At 42.0% G+C, this 16,415-nt stretch overlaps 2 protein-coding genes across 2 annotated transcripts in view; one reads left to right on the top strand and one right to left on the bottom strand.

Annotated features, from left to right (window-relative positions):
* Positions 1–14,229, top strand: part of LOC105398172 (E3 ubiquitin-protein ligase UBR5) — a 42,498-nt gene extending 28,269 nt beyond the window's left edge. The window contains exons 40-50 of the mRNA XM_048625990.1: positions 200–422; positions 645–833; positions 1,126–1,268; positions 1,636–1,771; positions 2,104–2,214; positions 2,759–2,921; positions 4,439–4,637; positions 5,020–5,226; positions 5,796–5,943; positions 6,294–6,524; positions 13,187–14,229. Of these exons, the coding sequence (XP_048481947.1) occupies positions 200–422; positions 645–833; positions 1,126–1,268; positions 1,636–1,771; positions 2,104–2,214; positions 2,759–2,921; positions 4,439–4,637; positions 5,020–5,226; positions 5,796–5,943; positions 6,294–6,524; positions 13,187–13,399 (1,963 nt within the window). The 3' untranslated portion in view covers positions 13,400–14,229. The remainder of the gene's footprint in view (positions 1–199; positions 423–644; positions 834–1,125; positions 1,269–1,635; positions 1,772–2,103; positions 2,215–2,758; positions 2,922–4,438; positions 4,638–5,019; positions 5,227–5,795; positions 5,944–6,293; positions 6,525–13,186) is intronic.
* A 375-nt stretch (positions 14,230–14,604) lies between these two features.
* On the bottom strand, positions 14,605–16,407 carry LOC105398112 (lethal(2)neighbour of tid protein). Its single transcript, XM_011570167.3, has one exon. It carries the CDS (start codon positions 16,247–16,249, stop codon positions 14,768–14,770), a length of 1,482 nt encoding a protein of 493 aa, XP_011568469.3. The 5' UTR covers positions 16,250–16,407; the 3' UTR covers positions 14,605–14,767.
* Positions 16,408–16,415: the final 8 nt, after the last annotated feature.

Raw genomic sequence — 16,415 nt, 5'->3', positions numbered from 1 at the left:
CCATGTGAGTGAGCGCAATGCAAATGACACGTCTTAAATGCTCCCCGTGCTACTAGCCCTGAAAGGTTTTTGTCCCTCCAACTATCGCCGAGAAGGGGGAATATGAATGTGTATAAGAATCCTGTCTATACTTTACTTTAATATTTATACTTTTATTGCACAAATCGTCATTTGGTTACCTGATCGTCATTGATTCCAGTCGCGCGTGCCCATCACTCGGCGCGTCCGTCTCGCACGACCTGCTACTCGGCCGCTGGCGCCTCTCCCTCGACCTGTTCGGCCGAGTGTTCACCGAGGACGTGGGCCTGGAGCCCGGCTCCGTGGTCGCCGAGCTGGGAGGGTTCCCGGTCAAGGAGGTCAAGTTCAGACGAGACATGGAGAAGCTGAGGAACTCGCAGCAGAGGGATCTCACGCTGCATAAGGTTGGTGGATATGTGTGGACTTTGCAGGTTTCTCGGATACCCAGGATGTCTATAGATGGCTCGCCATTCTGGGTGGGATCTCTGCAATATCCCTGGCCTTTATATGCACGGAACTCTACCATGGTGGAAGCAGCCTTTGTAACGATAAGCTGATACTGAGTTTCATACTATATAACTTTTTTCCTAACTCAATCAATACCCATCCCTCGTTTCTCCCCGCAGATGGAACGCGACCGCGCGAAGCTCCTCACGCAAACATTCGCGGAGCTGAACAGCGCGTACGCGGGGCAGAACCGGCGAGCGCACAGCACGCAGCCGCCGCTCGCCGTCAACCGCGTCAAGGTCACCTTCCGCGACGAGCCGGGCGAGGGCAGCGGCGTCGCGCGCAGCTTCTACACCAGCGTCGCTGAGGTACATACAAAATGGATCATTACTCTCAGAAGAATGACGAGCGTTGAGTGAACAGACGTACGTTCTCGTTAGCCCCAAGTTGTTGACTATACATTGCCTCTTTAGGCTAAAATATAGTATAGTATATTCCTCCTTGCGTATTTATTGCACATGTATTTCCATCCCACATTTTTGTATCTAATCAGGCTGGCATTATTAACCTCTACCTACACCCCATAAAATAGTGGTTATTTGTTCTTTCTGATTTATAATGCCTAAATAACTTGACTAAAGCAAGCAAACTATCCCTCAGGCGCTACTAGCGAATGAGAAGCTGCCCCCACTAGAGCCGGCAGCGAGCAGCGGCGGTGGCGGAGGAGGGGGCGGGGGCGGCACCAACGGCACCTCGGGCTCCGGAACTGCAGCTGGTGGCGGCAGCGGAACCAGCGGAGCGAGGTAGGCTTCCACACAATATTGCTATCAGAATCAGAGTATTTCGGACGTCTTGAACTCAAAGGTGTTTCTCTCATAGAAGAGAGCACTATTTCTTATCACACCTATTCAGCTTGCATCATTCTGATCAATACAGAACCTAGCAAAGCCATGCTCAGAAAAACAATTAATGTAAATAAATAGCTAACGGGCTCATGCTATGTCTCTCTTATCGCATCTCTGTGTATACTTACTATGTGTATTGTAATTTGTAATCCGCACATACTATTATTTTAAGGATGGTATATTATTGTAGTGAATTGAATTGTACATTTAATTTGCTAAGGCAGAGGTCATTACCTATCATTAAACTTCCACTATATTATAACAGAAGCAGCAGCGGCGCAACCCGGGCTCGTTCAAAGGACGCGTCGCGACGAGCGCCCGCGCGGCCCTACGCGCGCACACCCGCCGCCCGCGAGCCGCGCCGCGCGCTCAGCATCGACGCACGACCATACTCACCACAGGTAAGGACTTTTGTAGGACTTTAGGGTTGATAAACAGGTTATTTCCATGTCGATTACAGTGGATTTCATCGCTTATGTATTATTGAACTGTTGACTAGGGTTAATTTAAAAAGTTTAAATATTTTCTAATACCAAACATTAACACTGCTATGCCTTGTTTTCATCAATGTCTTAGCACTATCGGGAAATCTACAAACCGGTAATTTGGCACTAGGCTGACAAGATTCAGGTGCCATATTAATTACATCGGGGGCTTGCCCCTGTCTCTTATGCTAAGTTAAATCCCTCGGCTACTATGTATTACCAAAGTAACATAATGTATGTTTCTCCAGGCGGCGCCCGGCACGGAGGGCGCGGGCTACAGCGGCGAGCGGCCCGGCGGCGCGCACAACGACCACCTCACGCTGCATCAGGCGCAACTCGGCGAACGACTCTACCCCAAGGTAACCACCCACATTATATACCTGAAAATTTCCGCCGGCCTAGCATACTCTTTAAAATACCATCAAATTCAGTAGTATGCAGGGTTTTGTAAATTTTGAAGGGTAAATTGTAAACCGAAATATATTCACAGATTTTTAGGTAGTCAATCTGAAAAATTCCAGTTATACGGTTAAACTTGCTTCTGCTTTCAAGCTAAATTTGTTCAGAATGAGTAGTTTTTTGTGTTTCCCTTTAGCCGCGTACACACCGGGCCAACGAACGCCAACGAACGTTTTTCGTTGGCCTTCGTTTCTGCAATCTGCCCTGTATTAATATCCATCGTTGGGATAACCGTTGGCGTTCGTTGGGCGTTCGTTGGCCCGGTGTGTACGCAGCTTTTGGCTTGTAATACCACGTTTACCGAACCTACAAAAAAGTGACTGTGCTTAGCAATTTTACCAGATTAAAAACAAAGTAAACTGCGACTCACGCAAATGGCAACCCTTCATTATTATTGTCAGTAGCAGCTTCTGATCTAACCCTACCAATCGCCCTGCCCCGTAGGTGCACTCCCTCCACCCAACCTTCGCTGGCAAGATCACGGGCATGCTGCTGGAGCTGACGCCGGCGCAGCTGCTGGTGCTGCTGGCCAGCGAGGACGCGCTGCGGCAGAAGGTGCGCGAGGCCATGGACCTCATCGTCATGCACCCCTCCGAGGCTATACTGGGTGAGTGGCTGGCGTGTAGTAGACTGTACAAGATCACGGGCATGCTGCTGGAGCTGACGCCGGCGCAGCTGCTGGTGCTGCTGGCCAGCGAGGACGCGCTGCGGCAGAAGGTGCGCGAGGCCATGGACCTCATCGTCATGCACCCCTCCGAGGCTATACTGGGTGAGTGGCTGGCGTGTAGTAGACTGTACAAGATCACGGGCATGCTGCTGGAGCTGACGCCGGCGCAGCTGCTGGTGCTGCTGGCCAGCGAGGACGCGCTGCGGCAGAAGGTGCGCGAGGCCATGGACCTCATCGTCATGCACCCCTCCGAGGCTATACTGGGTGAGTGGCTGGCGTATAGCAGGCTGTGGGAGGTTAACTTGTGGCTGAAATATTGCCACCATATATTTAACTTTATGCCTTAGAGTTAAAGTAGTATTTTGTCTTTTACACTAATTATTAAATGAAAAGATCTCTTTCTTTCATTCTTTATTATTAATTGCACACACACAAAAATTACAAGAGGAATTACACAACATATGCAGGCTACCTCAAAGGACAGAAATTTGTTTTAATTGAGCTAATTTGTTTGTGAACGTGCGTTTTACTGATTTCGCGTTGCTAAAATTTTGCTTTAGTAAGTGCTGCGGGTAATTTTCTGTTCAGTGCAGTTATTTGTAAATTTTATATTTATAGGCATATTTAAACGACTTGCGGCTATAAACCTGTAATTTTTTTAGACGATAGGACGATCATATTTATATGTTTTCTTTGTAAATAACTAACCTCTTATCATACAAATAATCGATCGCTTTGTTATTAAATTATTGATTAAACGCAATATTTTGTTATCCAATGATAAAACTGGTTCAATGAAGCTTAATCAGGCGCATAAGCCTACTGCATTTGTTTGTTTCTGCGTCAGTATCAACAATATGTAGTGTATCAGATCGGATTAATTTAGATAACGTTACAAATATCTGATCACACACATCACTCATGCTAATGAAGACATTAATATCAATCTTGTACCAATACCTCATTGCTATCGATTTGTTTATCATTTACAACTTGCGATACTATTTTTGTATGAATATAACAATATCCAACCTTAGCAACAAACAGTAAATAAAAATCTACAGATGCGTTTTTAGATATACTTAAATATGACTTTGAGAAATAATTCAAATAAAGGTCATAAGTATACAAAAGATTGGCAACGAATAATGATTTCAGCAACAATAAAAAATACATATCAAATCTTCTTAGCGCGTCCGTCATAAACACTAAAGCAGGCCTAGAGATTTTCGGCGTGGTCAAAAGACTAGCGAGTTAGATTGGTTGTTAATTGCTGACAACCAATGATATACCTTTGCCACAATTAATACGTTACTCGAAAAAGCTTATTTCATGCACCTATCAAACATACCATCATACCAAACGCAACAGCGAATACGAAACCGTAGGCCAACAAACGCCACACACTCACGTTAAACTTCTTGGTGTTAACCAAGAAATCCACCACCCGCTTCCAGACTTGGACGTGTTTTCTCTATCGGAGCGCGGCGCGGGCGGCAGCGGCGCGGGCCCGTCCACGGCGGCCGCGCCCGCGCCCCCGCTGCCGGCCGACGACTCCGCGCCGCTGTTCTACTCGCCCGGCAAGCGAGGGTACTACTCGCCGCGGCAGGGCAGGGCCACTGCCGAGAGGATCAACGCTTTTAGGAATGTTGGCAGGTTGGTGCACTTTTTACTGTTATTAATCTGTTCCTAATGAACTCCTGTTTCACAATGTCTGGTTAGTGGCTACCTGTAAGGTAAAATACATGCTGTCACACTCTGTTATTATTTTTTTGACAGTGGGAGCATGCATTTTATCTTACAGGTAGGCAGACACCTGTACTACTAGACACCTATCTAACTAACCAGACATTCTGAAACAGGGCCTAAATGTAAACTGAAAAAGAAATATTTAACCTTGCTAACGATTTGGGGACAAATTTAAAGATTAATATATTTGTATACAGGAGTATTTTACTAAGATTACAGCTACTATGTCATAAGACGTAGCATAGGATAATGGTTTTAACGTTCTCACTAACACCCTTCCAATTTGCAGAATAATCGGGCTATGCCTGCTACAAAACGAGCTGTGCCCGATGTTCCTGAACCGGCACGTGCTGAAGTACATGCTGGGGCGGCCGGTGCGCTTCCACGACCTGGCCTTCTTCGACCCGGTGGTGTACGAGTCGCTGCGCCAGCTGGTGGTGGACGCCGAGACGGGCGACTCGCACGCGCTGTTCGCCGCGCTCGATCTCAACTTTAGGTGAGCATGGAGAGAGATGGATATGGTGTACTGTTTGATTTGATATTCATTGTAAATGTCATCACATCCGTCCCCACTGCTGCGGCACGTGCTTCCAATGAAGGAAAGGTTTTGTTGTTGTAAATGTAATCATGTGATATACCAAAACCAATGCTCCACACAAATAAGATTTGTTATCTATCTCTTATCATTTTGTATCTTTTTTAAATTTAGCTATGTTGGTATTAGATTGTCAGATAATTACATTTTAATAATTATCAAATTGCACACGCTGCGTTGCATCACTAAGGGCCTTTTTGATTTATAGATAATCACAAATCGTTAAAAAATCTTAACTATTAGTATAAAACAAACAAAATTCATACATTGTAGCTGCTCTGCTGTTTTTGACATGCACTCGACTAATGGTTACAGCTTGTTTGAGTACGGATAAAAACCGCGCCCTCAAATTTTTACTTACAATATTCATAAGTTATGACTTTACGTTTGACTATACCGTATCCTATGAGGCTGTAGTTGTATTTGAAGAGTCGCCTCTGTACGTATTAACTCTGTCATGTCGTTCCTAGCCTGGAGATGTGCGAGGAGGAGGGCGGCGGCTGCGTGGAGCTGGCGGGCGGCGGGCGCGAGCTCGAGGTCACCGCGCTCAACGTGTACGACTACGTGCGCAAGTACGCGCAGCACCGGATGCTGCTGTCGCAGGAGAAGGCGCTTGAGGTCAGTGACTACGCCATCATCTTCAGCCTATGGGTCGCCCAAAACAAGAAACTGGATGCGATAAGTAGCTATTGCTTTATGCATCAAATCTTTACCAGCCTTTTGCAACACGGGGGCAGGCTTCAATTACTGACGAGCTATGATACAAGTTGATCCAGTAATGACAGAGAGACAATGATAAGGAGTACCCCGAAATGGTGCAGCGAGCCAGTAGTGACTGAACGAGAAGAGTGGTGTTAATTTGTGTTTGTTGATGATGTTCACTCCCGTGATGGCTGTTTCACATGCAATTTATTAACGAGCATTAAAAAAGCTGATGAATTAATTCACTAAGTAACTATCTTCTTTAGGCGATGCGCGTGGGCGTGCTGGACGTGCTGCCCGAGTCGGCGCTGGAGGGGCTGACGGCGGAGGACCTGCGGCTGCTGCTGAACGGCGTCGGCGACATCAACGTGGCCGCGCTGGTCTCCTACACCAGCTTCAACGACGAGAGCGGGGAGCCGCCCGAGCGCCTCGCGCGGTTCAAGCGCTGGCTCTGGGCCATCGTAGACAAGATGACGCATCTAGAGCGACAGGATCTGGTTAGTGGATTGATAGCGAGTTTTCGAAGTGGATTGAGATCGGTGTGTAGTAGTCTATTGGGTGGCATAGAGTAACACCAAAGTATGGCAATGTTGGTTAGTGAATCATTCCCCCCGCTACCCGCGCCGAGTGTACAAGTAACTTCCTAACGCTCCGTTTTAAAAAATCAAAACAGAAGAAGTACGCATATTTAACGCGTAAAAACAAGTGCAAACCTAAGATTCTATCAATATGTATTAAAAGTGAACTAAAACTTACGTGAAATAGTGCTAAAAGTGAAGAAAATAAGCAAAGTTATTTTTAAAGAGTGAGGGTCAGTGTACAAAACGTAATACGCAAGAATAGTAACTGATTTCGAGCTTGGTCACGTCTTGATATCATATAGTTGAGAAATTCGACTTCTTCGTCAACTGTCGCAGTGGTCTAGCCGCGAACGCACCGTCCACTCAAGACGTTAACTCGAGTTCGATCCCAGGCTCGACGTTTCTTTCTTTTGTGATTTTTCTAATGCCTCTGCAGCGTTCACCACCAACGACGCCTCAACCTCAAGGTGATATGGAATTAAACGAAAAATCAGACGAATCAAAAATGGCTAACAGCGACACGCTTGATACTGCATCAACCCCGTTTGACCAACATAACATTGCTTATAGGAATAGGATGAAGAGAAAACATGAAGATAGCCTAAATATGGAAATGGGAATGAATGCGTTCATGTCGGAAATGAGAAATCTATTTGAAGTACAAAACAATAAAATTCAATCACTACAAGAATCATTAAATACCAACTCCGCTAAACACAAGGAAGTCATAGAGGACATGCACGCAATTATAAGTGAGATCAAATCACAAAACATATTGCTTCAAAAATCTACTGATTCAATTGAAAAGTGCGTGGATAATTTATCTACTAAACTAGATGATGTATCAATTAAAGTAAGCACACTTGAAGAGAATTGTTCTGCAAACGACAAGCAAATAAGTCTTATTGAGAGTAAAATTGAAGAACTAGACAGACAAGCCTCTCTTACGCTATTAGAAATTCGGAATGTACCTACGAAACCTAAAGAAAACCTTGATGACCTGTTGAAAATAGCAATAGACACAGCCAAAACTGCCAACGTTGAAATAAGCAATAAAGACATCAAAGACATTCGGCGCCTTCCTGGTAAACCAGAGGCGAACAAACCAATCGTCGTCAATCTTAATTCTGCCATAGACAAGAAAAACTTAATAAAAGGAATAAAGGCTTTTAACTCAAGTAATAAAAACGACAAATTTAATTCAACTCATCTTGGCCTTGAAGGGCCCTCTAAGGCGGTATATGTTGGAGAGCATTTGACAGCCAAAGCAAAAAGATTATTTTATCTCTCACGTGAATATGCAAAATCCAAAGACTACAAATACTGCTGGACATCGAGCGGAAGAGTGTTTCTCAGAAAAGATGACAATGCACCATACATATTAATCGCTAATGAGAAACAATTGGAAGATATCAATAATTTAGCACCCAATTCCAAATGACTATGCAAAAATGAATTGATTACTTGCTTGTTTTATGTAATTTTGTCTTTAATAACCTATTTTGTAAGCATGCACTACTATTGTTACACACACTCAACATCTCCATCATCCAGTACTGCTCACACAAATCATTCACACACTTTAAATCACCCACACATTACACACATACTACCTTTTACACACCGTATTCTTAATATCCAATTCCAATCCAAAAAAAATTCTATGTATGTTCAACTCCAACACAGAGCACTTGCCGGGTTCAAATCTTACAAGATAACATGCTCCTGGAAACAAGTTCGTTCCAGGTTCTTTATAAATCATATTAAAAATCATGAACAATCTCAGGGATATAGGACCGAGCATTGACGAAGTCAATGTGTCTCGATCCTTCTACTTATCCGAACCCGAGCAGTGCAAGACATACATAAAGCTTAATAATAGGACAGTTACAGCATTATCTTTAAACATTCGTAGTATTTATTGTAATAAAAATTTTGACAACTTTGTGTTACTTTTGAATCAAATAAACTCAGACTTCGATATCATTATTCTTACCGAATGCTGGCTTTCACAACAACAAAATAATCTTCCTCAAATTCCGGGATATGATATCTTTACTTCTAGCAATTACATTAACCAAAATGATGGCATAGTTATTTTTATTAAACATTCCCTACAAAATTACAAAGTCATTGAAGAGAAAATTCCAAACACTAATTGCCTGGCTATCACACTTGGTAAGGAATATGCATACATACATACATACATCCATCCTGACGTCCCTCAGCAGGGACAAAGGGCTTTGAGAAGATTTCTCCATCTGACTCGATCTTGGGCAGCGGCTGCGAGATCCTCCCACTCCATCCTCATAACCTTTGCCTCACTCTCCACAGAACGTCGCCAGGTTGTTTTTGGGCGGCCTCTTTTACGGCTTCCAGGTGGCTGCCAGGTGAGTATGCGCTTCGAAGGAGTTTCTCCAGGTCTTCTAAGGGTATGCCCCAGCCACCTCCATTTTCTAATGAGGATTTCTTGGTCGATAGGTTTCTGCTTGGTCAGTCTCCACAGTTCCGCGTTCGAAATGGTTCGTGGCCAGTAAATCCGCAGGATTCGCCTTAAGCATTTGTTGACAAATACTTGTAGCTTGCTGGATAGGTCTTTCCGAACGAACCATGTCTCGCAACCGTATAACAGGACTGACTTCACGTTAGACTCGAAAATCCTCACTTTTGTTCGCCGGGTGATGACGCTGGAGCTCCACACTGGTTTCAACTGGGCAAACGCGCCTCTTGCCTTGTTCAGACGACTCTCTATGTCCAAGTCTGTCCCACCTGTTGGATCTACTACTCCCTCCAGGTAAGTAAATTTGCTAACCCTTTCAACGTCGACGCCATTGATTTGGAGCGGCTGGTCATCAAGGGACCGAAGGCGCATCATCTCCTTGGTTTTCCCAATATTGATGCGAAGACCTTCTTTCGCCGCTTCCGTGGCAAGGTCGTTTGTTTTGGACTGGAGGTCAGAACGACTTGTAGAGAACAAGCACAGGTCGTCTGCAAAATCTATGTCTTCCAAGTGCTTATTCTCAGACCAGGGTAAGCCCCTTTGGCATTTGCAAGTCACTCTACACATCACGTCGTCTAGAACAATAAGGAACAGGAGCGGAGACAGCAGACACCCTTGCTTAACACCTGAAGTCACTGGGATGGGATCAGTGAGACGGCCTTTATGCATCACTCTACAGGAGGACCCTTCATACAGACACTTGATGAGTCCGATGATCTGCAATATGCATTCATAGCTATATATAGACCACCATTTAATAGGAAACTATCCGAATTCTGTGACGAACTGGACCTTATCCTTGATAAATACAAAATGTTTCCTAACGTATTCATTCTTGGAGACGTAAACCTTGACATAAAACATAATAACAATAATGAAATTGATGCCTCTTACTATCTCAATATGCTGGCCACGCATGGTTTGCTCCCAGGTCACCAATTTCCAACTCGGGATCCTAGCAATACTTGTCTTGACCACTGCATGATCAAGTCCATGAATGAGTCTACAGTAGTAGTTCTGCCACCCTCGATTACAGACCATTCACCTGTCATCCTCTGCACTGAATCCCGCACTATATGTATTGCCCATAAAAATAAAACTAAAACAAAAATTAATTATAACGCCATCTGTCAGGAGTTGGAAACAATACAATGGGACGAGGTACTCAACTCTGAGAACGTAAATGAAATAACTGATAAATTTATAACCATCGTATCCAATTTAATAGCACACAATACTACAATAACTCCTATACCACGATCAAGGCAAAATATATGCCCATGGGTAACAGTTGGGCTAATGAAATCTATAGCTAAGCGAGATAAACTGCACAATAAAGTAAGAAATAATCCCAAAGATGCCACTCTCAGAAAAACCTATCTAGATTATAGAAATATATGCAAAGCAGCCATAAGAAAATCTAAAAACTTATACGACCAGGCCGAGTTAAAGAAACAAGGAGGTGATAGTAAAGGAGTTTGGAAACAAGTTAAGAGAATATGCAACACCAATAATAAGTCTAATAACTCTGATGGATTATTAAAAAAGGGAATGGATGTGAACGATTCACTAAACAAAACGAATGAATACTTTTCGACTATTGGATCTACATTAGCACACAACATCTTGTCCAATACAAAATGCACAGAAACTGAGTTGGCCCACAAAATTAAATCGGATGGATGTGCCTTGGACTCGTTCTTGCTCCTACCACCTGATGAATTCGAAATTAGCTCAATGATAAAATCCCTTAAGAGTGACTCGGCTCCTGGAGTGGACAGGATATCAAATAGGCTGATTAAACTTGCTCATGACTCATTGCTGATGCCTATAACTAAAATATGTACCCTCAGCATTGATACTGGAGTAGTGCCTGATGCTTTAAAGGTATCTGCAATCCGTCCTATTCACAAGGGCGGGGATGGAGATGACGTATCAAACTACAGGCCTATATCTCTTTTACCGGCACTTTCTAAAATATTGGAGAAACTGGTAAATAAAAGGCTGAAAAACTTCCTGGAGTCCAGAAATATCTTATCCAACAACCAATTTGGGTTCAGGATGAAACGGTCAACTGAAGATGCAGTTACTCAACTCACCAGTTTTGTTACCAGTAAACTCGACAGGGGGGAGAGGTGTTTAGGCGTTTTCTTGGACTTTGCCAAAGCGTTTGATACCGTGTCCATCCCCATACTGTTGGCAAAACTGGAAAGTATTGGAATCCGTGGTCTGCCCTTGCTGTGGTTTCAGAGTTACCTCTCAAACAGAAAACAGAAAGTGAAGATTGGTAATGACGAGGGTGACTATGCTGTTGTTAATTTTGGAGTGCCACAGGGAAGTATACTGGGCCCCACACTGTTCCTCGTGTACATTAATGAACTGTGTAAGATGACCATCACAAATGGCCAAGTAATTACCTTTGCTGACGACACAGTTCTCTTGTTTCATGGGCCATCTTGGGCAGATGTTCAGCAACACTCTAACGAAGGTTTGCGAAAAGTTTCTGCTTGGCTCCAAGATAACTTACTGACTGCAAACACAACTAAGACAAAATACATCACCTTTGCAATCACTGCACGTTCGCTCCCATCAAGTAACCTAGACCTGGTGTTGCACGGGTGCAGTAACACACTGAGCTGTAGTTGCCCTGTATTAGAGCGGAAATCTTCAATAAAATATCTTGGTGTAATCATCGATGAAAAACTTAACTGGTCTGAGCATATCCGAATCCTCTGTGGTAGAACTCGCAAATTGATCCGCATCTTTAAAAAGCTCAGGCATGTGGCAGATCGTGATGTATTAATGATGGTCTACTACGCTCTCGCCCAGTCCATACTTGGCTACTGCATCACAGCATGGGGTGCCGCAGCTCAGACGCATATGCTCCCGCTGGAGCGCGCTCAGCGCCTCCTTCTAAAAGTGATGTTTTTTAAACCCAGACGTTACGCCACAACTCAACTATACAATGACTGCTCAGTGTTGTCAGTTCGCCAACTATATATAAAACATTTAATAATAAAACAACACTGTACCATTAACCTTGATGAAATGAAAGTTAAAATGAATACTCAAAGAAGAACAGATCGTATCTTTATTATGCCATCGACTCACACTGTTTTTGCCCAAAAAAAACACTCCTTCCTAGGACCTTTCATTTACAACCAACTGAGTAAAACATTAAATCTATTAAATCTAACACGTACCCATTGTGCCAAACAAATCCACAACTTCCTTTCAGAAAAGAACTACCTAGAGACAGAGGAATTCCTTAAAACAAGTTACTAGCACGAGCCATACACGCATAGGTACACACACACACACACACACACACACACTCATAAACACACACACACACACACACACACAACACTCACACACACACTCACACACACTCACACACACACACACACACACACACACACACACACACACACACACACACACGCACGCACGCAAACACTCATAATATAGTTACTCTCCACTCAACAATGCATGTATTTAAATTATTCTCTTTTAATACCTATTATTTATAATTTTGTGTCTATTACTAAAATTGAATTGCATATTTTTATTTAAATTATATTAATGAATGAATGAGTGTATTTGCACAAAAAACGCATGATAAGTTTATATTCAAATTTAACATACTTACCTCTTACCTAAAAGAGCTATGTTATGATAGAAGTTATCGTTGTTAACATAATTTAAGTTAATTCAGTTTATAATTAAAGTTAACTGTTACTTGTCACACCATTGTAAACCGCTGTGACCCTACAATACAGGATTACCTAGTGTAGGGAACAGAGACGAATAGAATGTATATACAGACCACATTCAATATAGCCTAATTAATATTTAAATTTTTATATTATATACTGTACCTCTGTAAATGAAAATGAAATAAATTATGATTATGATTATGAATATCTGAAGAAGCCTCAACTTCAGATAGTTAAACTTTATTCAGTTTAACTATCTGAAGCGAACCAACGAACGTTTAATTACTTATTTATTTTCTTTTCGATCATCATTTATTTAAGTCTAGAATACCTACTAACAGGGTGGTTTCAATACGCAGGTATACTTCTGGACGGGCTCGCCGGCGCTGCCCGCGTCGGAGGAGGGCTTCCAGCCGATGCCGTCCGTGACGATCCGGCCGGCGGACGACGCGCACCTCCCGACGGCCAACACCTGCATCTCGCGTCTCTACATCCCGCTCTACTCCTCGCGCCACGTGCTCAAGCACAAGCTGCTGCTCGCCATCAAGACGAAGAACTTCGGCTTCGTCTAATCTCTCTCCTACATTCTAGCTCGTAAGCCCAGTCATGTACGACTCGGTCAATCTCCTACTAGTGTTCACGGATATCTAACGGTCCCAGTATATTTATAACTACGTAACTTACTATATACGGTTAAAGATAATAATGTGTATTTATAGCGTTCTCTAATTCGTTTCTATTGTATTCTGACGTTAATATGTGACTGGGAAATTTTGACTGAATAAGTAATATTCAATGAAATTTGACGTTACGAAACGCTCTCCGACGACGCAGTCCGCACAAGTACACTCGTATGTTACAGTTTTACGCCTCATTAACTTGGGATATATCATTAGTGGACATGCACACTCGGTTCAGTCAACGCTGGGTGTGAAAAGCGATGCATCAATTTAAATCTCTAGTAATATTTTTTCTTGAACTTTTTTATTTATATACCATAATATTTTTTATTTCATTCTCTTTATGTTTTGCCATATAGGCCTAATAATACAAAAGTGCATTTGGTTTCGTTCCTGATGTACTTACGTTATTTATTATTTATTTTGCTGAAGGCGAATAAATGGTGGCGTGACGTTGAGAGACTCAAAATATTCAAGAATATTTTAATCTGTTTATATAGCTTTGTTATATAGTAAAATTATATAAGATCATAGAGTATGATGGGTACTTGCTAAATTAGTTTGGGTAAGCTTGGAAATAGGGAGGCGTGGAGTCCAAGCAATGGTGTGTTTTGTGATAACAGAGGAAGTATTTACGCGCCTCTTCTAAATTTAAGACTATAGATTTTCCTTTGTTTAGTTGTATTAATATGATTCATAATAAACAATCTCAAAAGCGCTTATACTGTTGTTTTACTTGTTCAAACATGGAAATCCTAAACTTCTATAAACATTTTATGAATAGATTAATAATTAATGTATAGGCGTTGTACAAATAGAAGACTTTCTAATGGACCGTAGGTCTCAGGTTTGATACAAAGGCCCTGGATATAGAACATGTGCATTATGATGGAACACAGAAGCGCAAAATTATCATCTCCGTACCAATACGTTTTACATCTATCGCACACAATGCAGGGGCGCTCTGTGAGCCATGTATTTTCATATAAGATACCTACATATGAAAGACGATGTGCGGTCAGTTCTAGGGTTACAATCAATAGTAAAAGCGTGAGACTTGCAAGCGTATTAGATATGGGAAATAAGTAAAGATGATGTAAATTCTATAAAATTTATTAATGTAAAAAACTTACAATCATTTTATCTTATAATTTATTGCTACCTACTTAAAAACTACAATAAAAAATAATTAACAATCCGATTTCTTCACACATTAAGCACTTCTAACAAAAAAAATCCTTAAAACTTTGATGTTACTTTTTATTCCACTTTGGAAGCCATTCTCAATTCTGATGATATCTTTTTATAAACTCCAAAGAGCACAGCAACATGGCAGACATGGAGAAGGGCACTGGTGAAGCTGGTGCTCGGGTATGTGTTCCAGCACATCTCTATCAGAGCGAGAATGAAGAACCGCACCATAGTTGAGTAGTTGTTGGACCACAACAGGTAGGGCAGACTGTGGAAATACCAAGAATAGAACTGGTAATGCAGACTCCTCGCACATACTACTCCAATAAAGTTCACAATAAACATAGGCAGAATGAACAGTTGTGATACAATATCATAGTTGATGCTATAGAATGAAGGCTCAACTTCTACTGGTTTAGGGGCTTTGGATGACTTTTTCACTCCCTTTCCTGACTGCTTGGCAATGGAGGACTCAAAAGAACGCAAGAAATCTTCTTGTTCTTTACTTAGTATTTCTTCCTCTTTCTGGCTAGGGTTTATCTTTACACTCTTTTTCAGTTTCGACTTTCCCTTCACCTGCTGATTCTTAGCATCAATTTGAGGCTGCACTTGCTTCTGAACATACCGCAGCCGACAATAACTTTGGAAGTATTTGGCACACATCGGCATAAATAATACCAAAAGCAGAATGTGAACAGCCAATAGTGTCAAATGAAAACATTTGTTTTCAAAGGTTTCCACATCCAAAAATCTATAATTAACAGTCCACTGGTGATCGAACACACGCCCCAAGTCAAAGCTCCCCTTCAAGTATGCAATGGGATTACCTATTAAAAAGGGTAAACCTAAAGCTAGTTGTATGATGCCACAAATAAATAGTTGTTTGATAGTGTCCTTCATACCTAAGTTAATCAAATAGAAGAAAAATAATGCAGGTGCATACAGTAATATGTTCATTTTAACTGACACTCCTAAACTATAAAATATGCTACCAATAGACCATTTTGATTCCATGAAGAAATTAAGTGCCACATACAGCAGCAAAACAGCAATTGGATCATTAAATAATCGTAAAACAAATATAGAATGGATTCGGTATGAAGTAAGAATTGTTATAATGAGCACATAAGGTGGAACTTTCCTGGTCTTGATATAAATTCTAAGCACAAACACAAGCTGAAGGAGATAGATAGCAATAAATATATATTGGGCCAGCCTGACGTTTTCTCCTTGATTGGTAATATAGTACAGCATCGAATAGATGTAGACGAAGCCTGCTGGATACACGAGCGGTCCAGTGTCACCTCTCAGTTTGCTGTAATCAAGTGTTCCATTCAAAAATCCTTCACATTCTTGCATGTAAGCTTTCCAGTCTATTTCAGTGTATGGCACCCTTTCTACCACCAATATATTTAAGATTAACTCCGCCACAAGTATGAGACATGCTACGAATGGTAACTGTGCAGGGTTGAGCATCAAATTCTTCAAGAAGGTCCACGAAAACATCTTTTTCACTTGATGTAAGGTTTCTTGCACAAAGTTGCCTCCCATGGCTATATATTGAGCACTATGTGCTCCGTAACTACTGACATTAAATTACGGTGCAGGTGATCTTAATTTCAATTAATTTGGTCAATGTGATCACAGTTGAAATCTAAAATTATTTTCTATTTTGAGATTGAGGCATGCACGGCATGACGGCAGTCGGCTTTTTGAC

The sequence above is a fragment of the Plutella xylostella genome, chromosome 15 (assembly GCF_932276165.1).
Source record: "Plutella xylostella chromosome 15, ilPluXylo3.1, whole genome shotgun sequence".
In the NCBI taxonomy this organism is placed as follows: domain Eukaryota; kingdom Metazoa; phylum Arthropoda; class Insecta; order Lepidoptera; family Plutellidae; genus Plutella; species Plutella xylostella.
Note: the sequence above shows the minus strand (reverse complement) of the source record. Positions and strands in the feature narration are given on the sequence as shown.

Bases quoted from the DNA above. Each gene is read 5' to 3' on its own strand.
- LOC105398112 (XM_011570167.3), bottom strand. From the start codon at position 16,249: ATGGGAGGCAACTTTGTGCAAGAAACCTTACATCAAGTGAAAAAGATG.